The following is a 20,562-nucleotide window of genomic DNA, read 5'->3' on the forward strand; positions in this document are numbered from 1 at the left end:
GATATCAGATATCGTTTTAATTGTTTCTAGTGTTAATCTAATGTTAATCATCTTCAGTTTACATGAATGAATCCATTTTCAATCTATCCATTCATGTTTTTGAGTAAGTAAAAAAAACTGCTCAAAGTAATATTTTTAAATCAACAATGGCTCATCTGACTCTGACAGTTCCCTTCAGCTCTGTGGAGCATTTGAGATTTTAGTTCGTTGTTTCGGTTTTTCAGGATTGCAACCATTGATGGTAAATAAAGACGGACGAAGCCTCTGTGACGTCACTCATTGAGTTTCTGAAGAGTGGCTTTGTAGCTCAGAGTGAAGCATCTTGCCATTTGAGGAACTGCAGTTTTTTGGCACTTGGCGCTTCATTTTTTTCAGTCCGCTTGCTTGCAAACTCTACTGTTTTGGTTCATTCTGAAGGCTCTCACCAATCCAATGTTATTGCCAGCAGCAGCAGCAGCAGCAGCAGCAGCAGGTGGCTGTTTTCAACAAAAAAGCTCTGATAAACCCACTGCACACTACCTGCTCACCACCAAATGGCACAGTTTGTGAACATATTTAGCAGCTAAGGAGCCAGATATTTTCCTCAGAAATTGGTGCGGACACGGACGTGACTCCTGATTAATGCCTATGTTACACTGTGCCTGCAGGATATGTAAATGAGCCACTTTATAAGCTGATAATATGTGAATGTTGTGTTTACAGGTTGCGTAGCCTCCAAGCAGCAAAAAAAAAAAAAAAAAAAAAAATCATTAATATAAGTTTAATCATACCATAAACTGAATTTGACTATAAACTGCTTCTAGTCCCAGACTATGGTGGCTATTGCAGCTTCAGTTTTTCACCCTTTTCCACAGAAAATCCTGTTTTATAGAATCAATAAATAATAAATAATTAAAGATTGTAAAAATCTACATCCTTTTTCCCCTGACCAACCATCTCCATTACCTCTACCGCATCTACTAACATTAGGTAGCGGTTCAGACCAGTGCAGCTATGGTCCACCGTCTTGGTCATCTGGATCTAAATGAATAATGTGAACGGGGGTGTGCTCAAGCTAAAACAAGCTGGGGTGCATTCCCATCATTATACCCGTGCACATGCATGCATGTACAGCACTGTCTGTCTTACCCAGGTCCATATCAGAAGCCTTTGGCCTTTGTGAATAGGGGCTGCCCTTATACACAGCATCGAGCAGCTTCTCTTTGACCTGAGTGATGGTGTCACAGTTCAGACACTTGACCGTCACCTCGGGGGAGTTCTCATTCTCCGGGTTCACACAGTGCAACGTCTGGCAGAAAAACAGGTAGAAACAAAGGGAAATGGAAAAAGACAAAAAAAAGAAAAAGGCTTAAGTAGAGACACAGCAAGAGCACTGCGAACTACTGACATGTTTAGATGATTGTTTAGGTGCATTTGAAAGTACCTGAGAACATTTTCACACCTAGTTTGTTTGCAGCTATTTTATCAGCTGGACATTTTCCTGGTCCGTTCAGACTGTTAGGGAAAATAATAACTCAGGATGCACACTTGGATGCCGACCAAAACAACTACAGCGGATCCTGCTGACAACCAGGTTTGTCTGTACGTTTCCAATCCAAACCTGAAGTGCTTTGTTTGGAAAGACAGCGTGATTAACGCTGAGCAGTAGCTGGGCCGATTCACGGCCAGATCATATTCTCACTCCAAACACAACTGAAGCCGAAGCTTCGTGTTTACCCTGGATGAAATCCTTCCCCCCACAGCAGACTCCAGATTAATTTAGGAAAAGGAGGCTCCCACATTTCTACTGCTGATTACTCAGAGTTTGCTTTAAACTTTCTATCATTATCAAATGTGACCAAAACTTAACAAGTCATGCAGTGATTCAGACCAAAGCAAGGCAGACACAAGCCTCCAGGACACAGTGGGTTTACTGACCAGTGTTTTGTAGTCAATCTGTTGCCTGATGAGCTTGTCCTCGCTGAGGGAGTAGCGGGCTTCTCCTGTGATGGCGTCTATGGGTCCCTTCTCCATCTGCTGCTTGATGGCACAGTAAAGCATGAACAGAGGCTCCCCAGCACACTCCTAGGCAGGGAGAAAACAGAGACAGACGAATTGCCAGCAGTTCTACCAGGAAGTGATTTTCCTTGCACAAATTCTTTCATTTGAATAATGGTTAGAGGCTCGAAGAGAAGGAACATTGTCCACAATTTCACAACAAAAGATTCTGAAAAATGTTTTTTTCTTTCTTCATCACTCATCTCACGGGGTTCATAATCGTCTGGCTGGAGAAAATATAGTCAGAATTTAAATAACAACAAAACGATTCAATTTAAAGCCAGTATGTGGAAACATTTGCAAAAACGCAGTCGGACCTGCAAAATTTTGTGTTTTATTTAGTGCATATTAAGAGACTGGATGTAAATGAGCTGCACACAATTCACTTGATTAACAGTGTCACTAAATAAAGTAACAGGCTGTTTGACACGAGTTGTGCATCTCTAGAAAGCAATAAACGTACAAGGAAGTGTTTTCTGCCGCCAAACTTGTTATATTGGTTGAGGAGAGGACACTTCATCCAGCAGGAGGCTGTATGTGAGGAAATATTAATTACAAAGCCTAAAGTCATCTACAGCTACTATATGTTGGGAAAAATAAGCAGAGGGTGGATTGCGGCAAAATTGTGTGGGGCAGTTTGTGGTGTTGCTGCGCTTTTTTTTTTCTTAAGCTCCGGTAAACTAACTTCACGCACTTTTTTTAATTTGCATTTTTCTCTCTCTCTTTCTCATTCTGTCCGTCTGCTTCACTCCTTTTACACCTGCTTTTCCCAGGCACACAATCTTCAAATCAAATCTTTAAGTTACATTTTAGACCCAGTTTTTCTCTGCTGCTCTGTATTCATTTCCAATTCTTTCCTCCCGTATTTTGTGTATTCCCTCTGAACAGGAATACATGTTGCATGAGACCAAGCATGCCAGTTATAGCTCCGCCGCCCTTCTTCCATATTACCGGCACAAAACCTCAGTGTTGTCCCGAATAAAGAAGAAAGCAATTTGACTGTTGCGTGCCAAAGAAATTGGCTACATAACCTTAGTAAAATTACCTGTCATTGTCCACTGGTAGAATTTTACCTCTCTGATGACTTAAAAGTCATTATTACTCATGGTTTGAATAACTTTTTTTAATAGGCTATATGTGTATACATGCAAAAACCACCCACAGCGCTGTGAGTCGCTAATGTGGATTCCAGGTCAAAAAGCAAACAGGTTTCTATAATAAAACATTATGACCACCTGTAAAAAGAGGTTAATGAGTGAAATCAGCACAGATTCAAAAATTAAAACCATTAAATGTATCATCTCTCAAACTCTACTTCACTACTTAGTGAATGAATATTACAGTTGTTCGTCGTGCTGATCACACCATGAAGTCACAGGTCAAACAAACTGGAATTGTACGGTGGCCCTGAGAGCTCAACGCATTCAACTTAAGAAAACACATGCAAACAGTCAAAACACAAGCAAATTCAGAAAACATCTCTCTTCATCATTCCTCATCAATTTGACAACACATGCGCCGCAAATACTCTCAACGCAACGGAAGTGTTTCCAGTGGACAGTAAAAAGCGATGACCCGGCTGGGACACACTTGAATGGATGCATTTATAACACATCCATGCAACATGCACACTTGTCGTTCAATGCTTTTAACTTCAAAAGTGCACAAAGCATTAAACAACAAAGTGCGTCCCAGCCAGGTTCATCAATTTTCCGTGTCCCCTGAAAACACTTCCGTTGTGTTGTGAGTATTTGCAGCACAGGTGTGTCAAATTGATGCAGATATATTTTTCTGAATTTGCTTGGGTTCTGTCTATTTGCATGTGTTTTGAGCTCTCAGGGCCACCGTAGCATTGGCTTAAATTGGTATCAGATCTTCAAAACCAGATGTGGAAATGGTCATTTTGACACTGCAGTCAAGTTCCCAGCCTGTGAGATGCAGACAGAAGAGGAGGAGGAAAATATAGACAGACCAGTCAGTGTTTTTTTGCACCAAGTGGTGCAACACAGCAGTGGAGTTTTAGACATCAGACCTTGAAATCTTCTTGATGTGATGTCTGAAAATGTGAAGGACACTGTGGTGTTATGTAAACATCTCTTTCTTTCTCTTTGTGTCTGGAGGACTGACAGACTGAAAACACCAGTTATATAAATCTTTTTCAGGTCTCTCCCATCGTTTACATCGGAGAGCTTATGTGGCTAGACGCAGATGTTATAAATATGTTTCCCACTCTCCCCTCCATCAAAGACACTTGCCAATCAATGGTGTCATTAGTCATCACTTGGGCTCAAGGAAAACACTCCCGACTGAAGCGGCGGCAGTTTAGAGGGGAGAGAGAGGACACATCACGGCCAATACTCATCCTGACGAGAGTTTAATGATCGACCGCGCAGTGCTCAGGGATATACTTCAGACTGTGTGTGTGTGTGTGTAGGAGATGCATGAGGTCCAGACAAGAACAGGGAAAAGTACTAATTTATCTGTCTCACCTTCAAGCACACTCAACAACTCACTTTTTCTTTCTAACACATTCCTCTTTTTTTCCTCTCTCCCTGTGAAACCAATCTTCAACCTTTTACTGTTTGATTTTCCTCCTCGATTTTTCTTCATCTCTTTCTCTTACATTCACACATACACTATGTTCCTCCTGTATCTACTGTTGTAATTTAGGACGTATATGATGCTAATGTCCTGGGTTTTATGAACTATGACAGGTTTATTATACGTCACGTCAGACTGAGGTAGTAGTCACCTGTTTTGGTCAGATACTATTTGGTCAGATTGTTTGTCCCTTCTCCCGAATATGAGCCATCGGATAGATAGGATAAGATATACTGGAATTCATCGTCATGGTAACGATAAAAATGCAGCATTTGTGGGTTCTGTCGCTCTTCGTGCGTCACCGGACTTCTTCCATTGCTCCGTTGCCATTAGAGGTCGACTAACAGTAAAATGCAACTATGGGTCATAACAAGCTGCTTGAAAAATACATGTCAGTAACTAATGATCTTTTACCACACTGGAGCCTTTGCTATGGAAACAAAACAGTGTGTGCCACATGAGTGGAAGTGTCAGCATCTTGTTTTCCCCCTTATTTCTCCTGAAGTTGTTTAAAGGTGTAAAGTTTTTGACCACTAGGAGCGCTGTCACCTCTGGAAATGTTTTTAACAAGGAAGTAAAATCTACTCGATACAAAAATAAGATACTTTTTTAGACCCCAAAGATATGCACAGTGCTTTCTGGACAGAAACTGTGGATTTAAACAGAACTTGTTTGTTTACAAAAAATTAAAAAATTTAAAATTTTGTATTCACAATGGATTACATGTGTGTGAAAGTAGTGCCGAACCCACAGAGAATTATCGTCTAACTCTTCAGTAGCTTTATAGCTCCTAGCTACAAGCTGGTGAACATAGTGGAGCATTTAGCAGCTAAGAGCCCTGATTCAGAAGAGTCACAAGCAACAATATTATGCACCAGTCTAACCTCACAACCATGAGTTTATATTGTAGCATCATTCCATCAGATGGAAGTATTGCAGATATCTTGTGCATGATTTCACACACAACTAACATATTTCACATCTTTGGAAAGTTTGGGAAATCATGATGTTGTAACTTTTAATTTATTCTATCCATCTCAGCAACACGGAGCAACCACATCCTGCTACTTACAAACTAATTTCCAACTTCGATTCTGTTCAACCTTCCTGCTACAACCATGTCTCCAAGAAATTATGTTCACATACAACTGAACTGTTTTCTCAATTACACTGTGGTGGCAACGTAATCACTGGCTGGGTTTGAATGAAGCTCTCACTTTATTAACAGCAGCGGTGTCACCAGGAAGTGGTTGGGGTGGACGATGGCTGTACAAAGCATCCACAGTCCTGTCTTATGCTTTAGTAAGGCCAGGGAAAGACGGTGGTTTTGATTAAATGTAAATAAACACGTGTTTGGACTATTTCCGTATTAAACCACCATCTTTCCCCTAAATTTAACCAAGTGCTGTGAGAGTCTAAACAGAATCATAAAAAGGTTTGATAATGCTGTAGCCACAGGAAAACAAAACTCGTTGTCCGTGAACATTTTACTGATACGTTTAGTATCAACATATTTGCAACCTGTCAAATATGTAAATGTACAAAACGTTCCCTCATTACATTAATAGGAAACATAATTCGGTCACAACTACATTCTATGTTCTACAAAATGTTGTTATGTTGTGTATAAACGTCATTTCTAGGTGAGGATCGCCTGCTACCGATGTCTTTTCCACCATCTGCTTTAATTTCAGCCTTTTTTCTTCTGTTACTTGAATGTTCTTCCCTCCTCCATCCTCGCTCCTCTTCTTACATCCCTTACAGCACACTGCCTATTCCTCTGCGACTCCTACCTCCTTCTTCCTCACCTCCTTCCTGTCTCTCCTTCTCTCCCCCTCTCCTCTTTTTAACTCCTAATTGTCATGTCTCCCGCTATTCTTCTCCCCCCTCCCCACCACCTCTGATGCTCGCCTCTAACCCTCTCCTCCCTCCTTGCCCCTCTGTCTCTCTCTCTCTCTCTCTCTCTCTCTCTTCCCTTTCTCGTTCCAGTGTTGTACGCATTAAGGACCTTGTTAGCATCTGGGCCAATTAGGTGGGTAGCCGCTAACGAGACACAGAGAGCATGCATCACACTGTTGTGCTTTAGCTTCAGCTTTCCGCCTTCGTCGCTTTGGCCACTGCACGCTTGTCTATGAAATTTGCCCTTCCTCCACACCGCCTTCATTAAGGCTCCCCTAATTGTATGCTCATATTTACATTTTGAGGATATAATGATGGCTCCTGCTGTACAGGGAGATGAATAGGCTCGGATTCCTACATAGCTAACGAACAGTGGAAATTATAAATCAGAAATGCACTGGTCAGAGACATGTATTTATTATTTTCTGGCTGAAAGTAAAAGGGATTTAAAATAACGGTTTGACTGTATTTTCAGCACATTACACATGCCCGCACTATAATCATGCTCAGTATACAGTATAATGACAACCAATGTGACCCCCCCCCCCCGAGGATGACATTAAGATCAGGGAAGAGGACGTGTCGGCTACAGGAGTGAAATTATGAGGACGGAAGAGAGAGAGAGAAAAAAAAGGGACATTAAACAACTTAAAGGAGAAGAAAGGCATTTTGCTGGGAGGCTTTGATTATCTACTGCATGTGTAAGGCAAAGAAAATATGCAGCTGGAAAAAAAAAAAAAAGCCTTTTAATAACCACAGTGAGATAAATGCAGTGGAGAAATAATATAAGCCAGAGGCATTTAATAAAACTCTCTAACATACAGGCAGCATAGACGCACACAATATAAATCCACTTTAGATGAAGACTATTGTTTAGCATTTAAAAGACACAGTAAACAGATTGAATGAAGATATTATATGATTATGCGTCATCGGGTTTACCTTCAGGAACTTATACAGGAGGAATGTAAACCAGTTGGTCAGCATTTTCTCAGCGACAGACTCGGTTCTGAGGAAAAGAGGGAAAAAAGACACAACATTAAAAAGAAAAGCCACAAATTACTGAGTAACTTGATTATGAAAACACACACAATTTTTCGTGGATATTTCAGGTCTATAATTTCCTCGTAATTTCCTAGGAAGTTTCTTGGAAAGAGCTACATATTTTGGTACTAAATACAAACAATAGAGAGGACAGAAGGTTTGGTGAGAGTTTAGTTGATTTCCAGAGGAATGTAACAGAAGAACTGTTCCATTTAAACCTTCTTATCTTGCCAGTAAAGCCATAAAGCCAGTAATGGCCTCAGTGCGGACAGGAGCTGTGAGAACTGTCTTCTGAAGGATTGTTATGGCCCTCAAAGGTAAAATGATCCAATTTTTAAAAGGCAAAAAGTGAAGTAAACTCCAGTAAATATGAATTCATTATTAATGTATTATTGGGAATGTCATATTGTTGAATTGCAAGCTTGGCTGTGGGCAAATTTTTACATTTTTGTAATTTTACCTGATCTGCTGTGCTCTGACTAAAAGCCAATGAATTAGAATTAATTTATTACAAATCAACAAAACACTCCATGATACATAATACATATTTTACAGCAAATGTCTTGGAAATAATTAGGAAATTATAGACCCATAAAACAAAGCACTATAACCCTTTGAGTGGAAGGGCAGGTCTGACGAGCCCAGATTTGAGCTTTTCCCTCCCAGCACAAGTCTGCTTCGGTGGGATCTGTCCGTCCTGTGAAATATGTGATGCTTTGGTAACAATGACTCTGAGTCTGTGAGACTTCATTATGTTTTGTTCCCAACTCAGTAAAGCTATGGTGGATTCTATTAATTTGTCTTCTGCTAGTTGGACTGTAAATATTGGATGAAGCGATTAAGAGGTAGATACATTTTACTAACAGATACTTGGATTTGGTTTGTGGTTCACTTGTTCTTCTAATTATAACTTTCTGTTACGACGTATGATGTTTTACAGTGTAGTCTATATTTGTTCCGCATCTCTTCCTCACCTCCGGAGCAGCAGTTTGGGATGGTTTTTGCTCTCCAGGTTTCTGTCTATCAGGTCGGACAGCAGTTGTTTCAGGACTCCGGTGGCGTACTCCATCTCCCCCTGCAGCGCCGTCATGATCAGAGATGCCACATTGCCTCTGTCCCGCATTGAAAATGACCTGGATATACATTGAAACTCTTTAATTAAAACTCATCAAAATACATGTGCACCATCAACCTCATAACAGTTCATTTAACTATTAATATACATTTAATCTATGACTCTGGTTTTCCATAAACCATTCGGTGCTTTCCTGTAATTCTAAGCAAATGTTTTTACTCTTTTTATAAGTTTGCCTTTATTGTCTGAACCCAAGGCAAAAACACATGTCATATTTGTAAAATTAAACAGGTACTAAAAACATGCTTTTCGAAAGACAAACAACTGTGTTTCTCTCCAAGAGGGCATTTTTGTTTTTTGGCTGAACTAAACCAGCAGCTTAACTGCTTTCTGCATTTCCACAGCTGAATGATATTTTTTTTGCTCTTATGTTGTTATTTTTCAGAAGTGGGAGACATTGTTTATTCAAGCTGTTGGAATTTGTAAAATAATGTTTTTAAAAAAAAAAATATTTATAACATTTATTTATTTATAACAAAGAAAGAAAGATGTACACCTCTGAGCCTCCAGGGTTCGTATGAACGTCAGCAGGAAGTGCTTCTTTGTCAGCAGCTGGCCAAACAGCGTCAATGCCTTCTCAACATTTGCCTGGACCTGAAGAAAGACAGGCGAGTTACAACAGAGACTAGATTAATTTAAGAATTTTTAGGTAATTAAACCTGTGTAAAAAAAAAACCATATAACACAATGTTGATTATTCAAAACATCTTAAAAGCCTTAAAGCAAGTCCGGAGGGGATCTTTAAGGCTTTCCATATCAGCACATAAATACTACACGGGCACTGTGAACTTGTGGAATGAAAAGTTTGAAAAGTCATGGAAACCAGTGTGAAACTTGTGCGTGCGCAATCAACTGCCAAATACCTCAAATAACATACAGGATAAAAAAAACAAAACAAAGCTCTGACTCACTCTGAGCGAAGACGGATTCTGAGCACGTCCGCGAGCAGACATTTTTTTTTCTTCGCTGTATGATGAGCTGAGATTGGCTTGTAAACAGCAAGGAAAGACTGATTGGCTACTCTCTCTCCTGCTGCAAGTGATTTTAGCAGACAATTTGACATAATTGTCTTCTTGACATCAGGGGGTGAATGGCTCAAAGCATCCTCTAGCTGAAAGACGAGAATTTTAATCATTGGTCCTGACCAATGACCGCGCGTTTTAGCACTCTGGGCTCCCTGTGTATTCATAGATTGTCTTTGTCTATGACTTTAATCTCGATCTCTGTTTGTTGTTAGACTTTTGCAGTGCAATAATGTACGAAAATGCCCTATTTTGACAGCTTCTGACCACAATCAGTTTTATTACTTGAAAGCCCTTAACTCAATGTTTTAATAACGCCTCAACAACCTGCTGTCACCAGGAACTCTGGCTTTTTACCTGTTTGAGGAACTTTCCATAAACATCCAATCAGACTGGCCTGAACCAGCCCAGCATGAAAGAGAGAATCTTTGGTCAAACAGACGAAGAAGGAAGTGCTGCAGAGGAGAAGAAGCGTGGGGGAACAACAGTGTGTGTGTGTGTGTGTGTGTGTGTGTGTGTGTGTGTGTGTCAGGATTTGTGACAGGGGTGCACCCTGCTTGTTCCAGTGGCTGGCACCTGTCACTACTCATCAACAACACACTAAAGCCCCTGAAGACACCTCTCTGTCGCTCGCTCGCTCCGTCTTCCTCACCACTCTAATTCTCTCCCTCGCACTTTATTGTTGACTGTTTCACATCACTGATCTTTCTTCCATTTTAATTTCTCCTCCTCTTTGTCATTGTGTGTCTGTCGCGCGCGCACAGACACAGACACACACACACACACACACACACATCATTTCCACCTCCCTCTTTCTTTGGCGTCCTATTGTCATCCTTTTGTACCACTGTAACATCTATTCTTTCTCTCCTTCGATGTGCCATTATAAAGTGTCTAGGCCTCTCTCTTAAGTGCTAAATGAGATTCTCGGGCCTCCAGGGTGGATACTGAGTGTGATGTGTGGTGTGTGTGTGTGTGTGTGTGCGTGTGTGTGTGCGTGAAAATAGAGAGTGAGAGCAAGAGGGAACGAGAAAGAGAGACAGATGGAGATGCATGTACAGACAGTCTTTACTGAATTTCAGGAAGGGTACATCCAGCTATATGCAAGACAGTGTGTATGTGTGTGTGTGTGTGTGTGTGTGTGTGTGTTTGTGTGTGTGCGAGAGAGAGAGAGAGAGAGAGCACAACTGGTGTGCGTTGTAGCTGTCTAGCTTAGGGGAGAAAGCAGTCACACAGAGCAATAAAGCTAGGAGCATTGGTTTACACAGGCCATTGGATTACACCAGCAGCTCCTGTGGGAAATACAGATAGAAGAAGAAGGAAGTCTAGACATAACTATAAAATACGAAAGATCCTTTTACATCTATGGCCGCCTGGCACCACAAATTAAAGGTGCATGAACGTTTTGGGGATTTTAGGTCAGGCGACATCTCAGCCACAGAGTCGAGTCTCTACAGTGCAGTATCTTGATCTTACACATGCTAAAACTTAAGCATGTGTACTGTATATCTTCATAGTGACAGGATGATCAATCCTCAGTCAAGACACTGTGCATGACAAGTGGGCCAAAAGGGTCCCAGTTGAACTTTTCTAAAGATGTGTTTTCACTTTGTCGGTTATTGATTGTTGATTGAGGGGCAAAAATGGCAATTTTATCCATCTGAAATTAAACCTACAACACAATAAAGTCTTCAAACATCATCTTCTCTACATCATGTTAAATGCAGCAGTATCCAGGTTAAATCTTAATGCATATAATGTCAATGCTTTGATCCTGTTAGGTTGATAATTTTCAATTGGCACCTTGAGTATTTGAAATGACTATCTAATGAAAACTGAAATGTAAGAAGTCGGCTACATTTGCTATTTTAATACATTTAATCAACATTTCACATTTTATACTCATCTCAGTTTCAGGTTGTATCTATAGGTTGTGAACTTTAATTAGCAGCATAAGTGAAAACTAGTGTTTCTGGCGTCTCAGACAATAAAAGGAGATTGAAAAACGTAATTAAATGTTTGAGTTTTAGTTACTTATAGCTTTATAATTGTTGAAAGCTCAAGCTAATTATATCTAAAAACAATTTATATCTGATTTAATCTGATAAGCAAGTTCAACACTAGAGTCACGTTCCTTAAAATGCTGTAGAACTTGAACCCTGGAGTGAATTATGTCATGAAGCTTTACTGACTGAAAAGCAGTAAAGCAGTAAACTCTTTCATATTTTGCATTATAAGTACTTTTACGTTATAGCTTTATTCTCTGCTGGAAACCATAATTAGCTTCTTTTCTGTATCCGAGGATAATTTTTTTGCGTTTAAGTAATCACCACTGTTCCTTCTAGCCAAAAATAGCAGAGGATAAGTCACTAAGAACGAATCAAAAAAAGGCAGAAATGGCATCTATGAAACCCCAGAGGGCTTTTTTTTTCTAGGAATATAAATCCACTGTCTGGATTAGAGCGATTAAATGAAGCTGTAAAAGGTCAAACAAATTATTCCTTGACTCCAAAAAGTCAGTGCTCCAATCAAAGTCAATGGAGCAGCACCAGATTCTACGTCTTAATGATACTGTTGATTACAAACTTGGCACTCTTGGTTTCGAGCTTTGGAGGAGGGTAGTTTCTGTTGACATACTATTAATTCTACTTCCCTCGGCAGTAAAACGTCTTTATAAATCCGGTGCACTATCTCCATTCAGCTGTGCTGAAAGGTAGTTGCATGTACTGGCTTAATTAATAAATTAACAGTGATGTATAATGCAAGTAACAATCCCAGTAACCCTGAATCTTATTTCTCCCTCTCTGGTCTAATCTTCTCGCTATCTTTTGCTTTTGCTTTCTCATCTTTTGCTTCATCTTTCCTCTCCTCTTTTTACATCCTTTAACTTCGTGTATTTCTTATATAACATTTCTTTTCAGTCAATCTCACTTTGAAAACTCCACTTCCCTACATCATGAGAGCGTGATGAGCATCTGTCCCATGAGTTCAGACTAATGACTAAGGCTCTTGAAAAGTCATTCGCATTCACTGAGACAAGCTGAATACATTAAGATAAAGTAGGTAAAATATGGGCTGTGAGATTGCTTTAAGGTGACGCATGTGTGGAGTTCTTCTTGCTTCGCATCTCGGAGACCTGTCTTTGATGAAACCTGTCACGGAGTAATGGCTACAAAGGTATTAAGCACCAAAGCCAAGAGGACATTTCTGTGCTATTAAATCTAACTTCCAAAGCACTTGTCACAAATACTTCTCTGCACGTATGTACAGTATGTTCTCATCTCGCTGAGGGGAGCTACTTGTAGTTAGCATAAGCAGCTACTGAATGTTTCTACCCCTTGATTATTTCTGGTAAGGTTGTTTCAGTTTCAGGTTCGGTTGGTGGTGTACTGACCCGTACCTCCATCTCCTTGAGCACGGGGTGGTCCTCAATCCCAGGGAACAGGACCCTCATCGCATATGTCCGATAATCCAAGAAGGGGATCCCGGCCCCGTCCAGCTCCTGGGTCAGCTCGTGGATGTCTGTCTGAAGCTCTGCGAAAGCTACGAAGAAAAGAGGCAGATGGAGAAACAGAGACGATGTCAGGATAAAGGATGGTGAAGCATTGGCTTTGTAATTTATCAGAAAGGCTCTGCTAGCAGGCCCCTCGACTGTACTTCAGATTACTTGTGATCAAATAATCCCATGAACCAGTTATGCAAACTTGTACAAGCTCAGTCACATCGGCATTTAAGACAATTAAATTCTTTGGCGACATAAATTCATTTCAATGAAATCTGCTGGGGTGAAGAGGATCTGAGTCTTTAATCTGGAGTTCGATCGTGGTGAACTTTGACGTGTGAACAATTCAAAACAGTGAAAAAAACAGAGCTGGAGAGTCCAAAATGGAGGAAGCCATCATAATTTATTAGCTGTTTTGCATCATCCACTTTCTAACATCAGCTGTCGTATAAACTGTTCCAAGGAAGACTCGTGGTTTGTAGACCCTTATGGAGACAGAAGTGGATAGTACAGAATAGTAGATAATAATAGTAGATAGTAAAGTCTTTTGAATAAATTGTTTGAACTTATTCTCCTGAATTTCCTCAAAATTTTGATTAAGTCATTTGGCTAAACACTGAAATCCTGGTCATTGCTAACTCCAGGCAGAAATGTGCTACATCTGTGATGCCACTTGTCACCAGCAGCTTCTTTTTTCACCTGCCAGTGACATACAAGGACCTGAGCTTGCATTTATCAAAGTGCTAGATGTAAAATTTTGGACTAAAGTGAAAGATAAGAGTCAAATTCCTTAATTTGTACTCACAAAATTAAAAACGACAAAAATTTTTTTACCAAACTTCTTTTGACTATAAAATATTGTCATAAGTTGGTTAAGAGTAGATCGTAGATGACTGCAGTACATTAACAGTCTATAGTTATTTGCATTTGAACATTCGATAGGATGCTACGCAACTTCACCAGCATTGGTTTTATTGACTGTCTCCACATCATTGTCTGCACACAGTTATCTGACGTACCTTGTCTACCAACAGCAGGATTTCCTATGAATTCATCATTATTATTATAATTTCTATATTATAAATGTATCAGATTGTTGTTAATTTCCTTCACTCAGTGAAGAGCTTTGTTCCTCTCCAGTTGGTACTTCAGAGCTTTTTTAAGTGTAATTCTTAGAAATCTGGCATCCCACTTATGACAAATGCCAATTGTGTTTGCTGAAATGCAAAACCAGGGGGACTGAAGCCAAGTTTCTTTTTTTTTTAATATATTATCAGTAACATTTGGTACAACAAATTCCACCATACCCACTGGGCCATGGAAAGCACAAACTTGCCAGCACAGATGAATTATAAAGTGACAAGTTCTACTAGCGTGATGCTATCAGTCTGTAATACTGTAATCCCAATTTCATTATGATATGAAAAGCAGTGGAGGGTAATCCAGTAATTACATGACGCTCCCTCACTATGATCAACCGATGGCAATGATTACAAAGATGGACGGTGGATATAAGAATCACAGCACAAGATTAAGCTCGAAGTGTACGACAGTATGACGACAGCACCATGAACAGGATATATGGGTCAGATGAGGAGCCAGACACAAAAAGCAAAGACAATGCTAACAGAGCACAGTGCATCATTTCAGGTGTCTGGGTCTTATAAAAAGAGGCTAGACAGTAAGGCTGGAAAATAAAGATATGATGAGGAAAAACGCCCACAAACACAATAAATGAGAACTAAAACGCAGACTAGTCAGAAGCATGAGGGGAATACAGGGATAGGCAGCCATTAAAGAACAATAACAGATCCAGATACTTTTAGTCAGGGACATGTTATTATGTGGGGTTGAAAACACAAGACAGTTTTGTGTCTAATTTAGAATTTGTATAAATCTGAATATGACACTTAAGAGGAAAATCCACATTTCATTGGAAGACAGAAGCTGAAAAATGTAAGGAGCTGAATTTTTTCTTCTTGGTGTCTGAGTTCTGCCAAATTCAATCTTTGCTTGTCCAAAAAAAAAAGAAAAAAAAAAGACCCAAATATAATGGAATAAAAAAAGGGAAAACCAGCCCGGGGAGAGAAAAGCAGAACCAGGAAACAGAAAACAAAGTTCCTGGAAAGGAAAGACAATTAATTGCATGAGTGGATAATTATTAAGAGAGCGACGGATGAGTTTTCATGCATAATTTCCCCCAGCTGTTATTGGACTGCTTGGTCCACAAGAGAGATGGAGAGAGGGAGAGGAAGCAAAGAAGATAAGGAAAGAGGAGAAACAAGAAGAAAGAAAGATCAGGGCGTAAAAAAAAAAAAGGTGACAGAGAGGAAAGGAAATCCAGGGAACAGAGCACGTAAGTGTTTAGGTCTAAGAGGAAGGTAAAGGTCAGACCTGAGAAGAAGAGGAAAGTAGAGTGGAGAGGTGGAGATAAGAGAGGAGAAAAGGAGATAAAGGCACAGAGGAGAATGACGTGAAGAAGAGGAAAAAGATCAAAAAAGGAAAAGAATACAGTAGAAGAGATGGAAGGGTTAGATAGAGAAGGAGACACTTCAGACATTGCTTTCATTTTCTCCTTCCATTATCTACTCCGCTGCTTCTGTCATCTTATCTCTCATCGTCTCTTCTATCCATTAATCGATCTTTTATTTATTGCCACTGTGGCCAGAATATCACATGGAGTTGATGATTAACGCAAACTTTTCTTTGCTTTTGAGACAGTTGCAAAGACGTCATCATAAGACGAAGGAAGGTAACAACAGGTAGGAAATAGCAAACGTGTGTCCTGCTGTGTTTACTTCTTGTTTTGCCTCTCCACTGAGTAAAAGTTAGTCATTCCTACTGCTGACATAGTCGTCCTTTAAGTCGACCAGTTTGAATTAAACCTTCTGTTCAACATCGCTCACCACAGTTTAGAGTAAAGTGAGGTCCCTTTGCAAAGGAGGCGGCTCAGGATGTTTCACTTGATAGAAAGTGAGGAGAAAAAATGGGGAGACGTTTCACTTACTAAACTCAAACTAATATTGTGATGCAGAAAATTAGAAAGCAATAATAATTGCAAAAGTCAGCCATCAACCAGTGTAGACACAGAAACACACACTCTAATGCTTGTGACCAGTAAAAGGACGTGCAATCAACTGACTGATGGTACACCTGGCGTCTCACTCTCACCTGTTGCTGTAACATGAATTTGGTTTTACATCTAGTTGATAAGAGCTTTCACTTCAGCTGCTGTAAAAACTTGTATCTCCTAGGTCTTTCCAGGAAAAAATCCTCAAGTTTCTGACACACAAAAAAAGACTTCACTCTACACAAAGCCTGGGATGTGAAAGTGTAGCAACACTGACTGCGCTTACATTGGCATGTAAACAAAACTTTGCCCCTGAATTTATTTGAGGGCCCATTTGTGTTTTGTTTTGTTTGTTCACGAAGCATCTCAACAACATCTATATTACCTCTCCTGGACTCAAGAGTGACTCTTGCCAGTCAGCAGTTGTCATTTCTAATATGTAGCGATCCATGGCTGATGATCGTTTGGATGATAGTCTACAGTGTGATGTCTGCTTCTCTTGGCTGACTGAACCAAACGTCCCCTGTCTCTTCCCCCTAAACGCTCCTCGAACGAAGCCGACCCTCGCGCACACACACTTCCTTTTGCTATTACACACACGCACGCACGCACACACACTCACAGTGGACCGCCTACTTCATCTGTTCCTCCGCCCACGCGAACTGTCTCGTCTCTACGGGCCAGCTGGGAGTGCAGCAGGCAAGGCGGGGTGCTTTTGGGGGTGGGGGATGGGGGGTGGGAATAAGGCCATGCTTCACTTCCGAGAAAACTGAATGCTTCTATTTCTATTGACTGGAATACTGTCTGGCTTCGTGTTGAGGAAAAGAGCAGGATGTTTGTAGCTGTGTTTCTTGGAAAATACAAATAACATCTTAAACTACGACAAGATGAGAACATATTTCTAAAAATGTCACCTCAGTCAGAAACTGTAGTACTTTAAATCAAAAGTTGCAGTGTTTTGTTTGACAGCTGATCCTTGGTGCCTGATAGAGCTGTGACTCTGTGTCACGGCGGTAATGTAATCACATTATAACCTTGTACCATAACTATGTGTGCTGGTGTCATTATATCGAGTATAAACAGCTGGGCTGTCCTTACATCAGTCATCTACACTGCCACTAACATGAGCCCCCTCTCAGTCCCTCTCAGCCCGGGCCGTCTCTCACTGTTCTCTCTCATTTTACCTCTCATTTCTCTGCAAACAATCCCCCTTGTTATTTTGACCCCATACACCCCCTCTCTCACCATCTACCTCCCAACACTCCGTACGCTCTCTGTCTTTCAATGTTGTGGTGTGTTTTTACTCAGACCGACATGTCAGACAGCTCTCTCCACCACCATCATCAAAACACCACATGAGGGAAAAATCTTTTTGGAAGAATGGTGTCCGTCCAGCCGGTACACTTCCTGCTGTCCGTGGAAAATCTATATCAAGGAGTGCTGAAGCTTTTTCAGATGCCTGTAGTGGAAAAACACATTTCTCAGACACTTTATAATGTTTGTTCCGCTACTTTCTCTTCCATCTGTGTGTCATGTCAGTATTTCATACCTGTGAGTGAAAAGCAGCTGAAAAATGAAGCCAACACCGAGTGCCAACAACTACAGTTCCTCTAATGGCCACTAGAGTCTGTGAGTCAATCTCCATAGACTCCCATGTTAAAATACCCAACTTCACATGTTTACAGCCTGGTACATCAAACAGTTTTGGTCTCTATAGCTAATTTCCTCCTTCGTGACGACTGTACGGGGTGAATTTTTATATAACTCACTTTTTTAGACTTAAAGTTATGCATAATGGAGGGGGCGTGGCTGCTGTGAGTGACATGCGGGTGAGTGTATGCTTGCCACCAAACCAGCATGAACCGAAGTCTCGGCTCCACACACGCCCCACCTCTTTGCCCATTTTTGGATTAGCCAGGAGAGGAGTCAGGTACTGCCAAGAAGGTGATGGCATAGCAGCATACTCTGAGCTTCAAAACTGCTCATCAGAAGCCTATGGGTGACTTCACAGAGGCTACGTCCACCTTTATATACAGTCTATGGTGAAGACACACAGAGGTGGAAACATGCAGCACCCTTTGGTTTGCCTGACGATGATGATGACAAATTGTAAAAATAGTACGTGCGACTGAGGAGATGCACTAAATTTCATTGTACAACTGTGCAAATAAAGGCATCATCTTCCATTCATTCTATTCTAATTGTAACTAAACTGGCCTCGAGTTCCTTCTGTTTATGTATAATGTTATATCAGCTCTGTATTTTCATAAATAAAACTATTTTTTTTATTTTCTATGACTCAGTTATGACACAGTTGTGCATTCACCTCAGTAAAAATACCCTGCAGACGCACTGTTGTCAGCGATGACGGCAACTGAAATCAATGGTGTCTCTTGCTCTGTCTGTAACTACCTATATATATCTCTCTCTGCTTTATTTCTTTGGCTATAAAACGCCCCAGGAATATCCTTCAACGTTGTTATACCTGCTCATTCATATCATGAAACTTCCAACTTCCTTTTTCTATCATGTACTGTTGCATGTACTCAGTCAGCGTAGCAGACTCACACAGTGCAACCAGCGTCATTGCCAGTGGCTTATCTTTAAACTAGTTTACTCAGCACAATATGTAGGAACTATAGATAGATATAGACAGGAGAGGGCTGTGTTTTGTGTGGCCATAGTCTAATTTATTACATTTGGGACTGTTATCTAGTTTATTTAGGTGAAAAGGTTATTTAATATGTACTTAAAGAAATATAGACCCAGTCTGATATACATTAAAGATAATCTAAATGTTAGCTTAGCTTAGCATGAAGACTGGAAACAGGAGCAAACAGCTAGATTTCCATTATTCTTTTTTTATTATTATTATTATTCATTTGATCTAAACATTTTGTGAAATGTTTTATATTTTTGCACTTGTGTCTACAAAAAATTCTATCACCAGTGACCAGAAGATGCCCATATACTTAACTTTTCATAATTTAAAAAGTTTTTCGATGTGACCTATGATTTGACTATTCACTTTTCTAATGGTTTAAGTTTTAATTTTAAAAGGCTTTGGATAAAACTGTGTACACACTGTTTGCATCGCCTACCTTCTTTACACTCCAGGGCCACTCTGGACTCCAGGTTGTCCATCTGGAGCTGAAGGCGTTTCAAGGTGCGGTCAGCGTCCCTCGACTTCCTCTTGTAGGCTATCAGCACAGCGATGATGACCAACAGAAGCAGACCACCACCCCCTCCAATGCCGATGATGGCTGGAAGCGTCAGCAGGCTGTCTGAGTAGATGTGAAGAGTCCCAGGGGAGTACTCAAACCCCCCAGCACGGATCTGAACACACAAACACAACTGATGCTTTAATGATCGAGAGAGAAAAGACAGAACTTCCTGTAACTCCTTCTTTATTCATACAGTTACACAGTTATTCACCAGAGAGCTGCAATGCCAGACTTCTGCTGGCGGCTGCTGAGCAGCTGCGTTATCAGAGCTGAAGGTTCATTGCATTGCTCAAAAGCAGCTCCACCGCAGTCGTTAAGGGAGAGGAAATTACTACTTATTTATTTCCCCCTATAAGATTTTCTTCAGCCAGTCTGGGAATTTGAATGAGCACCTTCCAGAGAGACATAAAAACCAGGCAGCGGTCACTTCTCCAGCAGCAGATGGTTTGAAAATAGATGAGGTGGTCTGAAGAGATCAAAAGTTGGTGGTCTGATGAAAGAGAAGTTGGTTGACCTGATTTCTACCACAAGGATCATTAAATTTTTATCTGTTCTGTGCTCACACTAAACAGGCCGATCTCTGACAGGCTTAGAGTGGGGAGGCTTACATCACCTTGGCTGTGAACATTATTTGTAGGAAAGGTTTTCGATTCTTGCCTTTAGGGGAGCAGTTTCAGAGGGCTTTGATAATGAAGATCTCACAAGTTAACTTGCTCAGTGCTTTTAATGATTCTGCATTGTCTGCAAATACTAAGGCTCAATATTTGGGTTTTTAAGATGGAAATTTTATTTGTTAATGTTCTCGTTTATTACTGTCAAAACTGACTTCGCTCAGAACGGGGTGAACAAAGTTGAAGCAGTGCAGTGGAGGTAGACACAGACAATGTTAAAGTCATTTACACACACTTAAGACACGCAGAACACTCAACACACACATATACACTACACGCACACACACCCAGACACACTATAAGTAATCAAACAAAGTAATCACCAGCATTTAAATCTCTCCCCAAGGAGCCTTGCTA

The 20,562-nt window shown here is 40.5% G+C and overlaps 1 protein-coding gene across 1 annotated transcript in view; it reads right to left on the reverse strand.

The window, feature by feature from the left end:
* The window catches only part of LOC111230678 (plexin-A1-like), a 224,213-nt gene that overhangs the window by 12,900 nt on the left and 190,751 nt on the right, over positions 1–20,562 (reverse strand). The window contains exons 21-27 of the mRNA XM_022757485.1: positions 19,412–19,646; positions 13,139–13,281; positions 9,213–9,310; positions 8,556–8,714; positions 7,480–7,546; positions 1,918–2,064; positions 1,129–1,288 (exon numbers count right to left, since the gene is read on the reverse strand). Of these exons, the coding sequence (XP_022613206.1) occupies positions 1,129–1,288; positions 1,918–2,064; positions 7,480–7,546; positions 8,556–8,714; positions 9,213–9,310; positions 13,139–13,281; positions 19,412–19,646 (1,009 nt within the window). The remainder of the gene's footprint in view (positions 1–1,128; positions 1,289–1,917; positions 2,065–7,479; positions 7,547–8,555; positions 8,715–9,212; positions 9,311–13,138; positions 13,282–19,411; positions 19,647–20,562) is intronic.

Source organism: Seriola dumerili, unplaced genomic scaffold (assembly GCF_002260705.1).
Source record: "Seriola dumerili isolate Sdu_G_001 unplaced genomic scaffold, Sdu_1.0 BDQW01000278.1, whole genome shotgun sequence".
In the NCBI taxonomy this organism is placed as follows: Eukaryota; Metazoa; Chordata; class Actinopteri; order Carangiformes; family Carangidae; genus Seriola; species Seriola dumerili.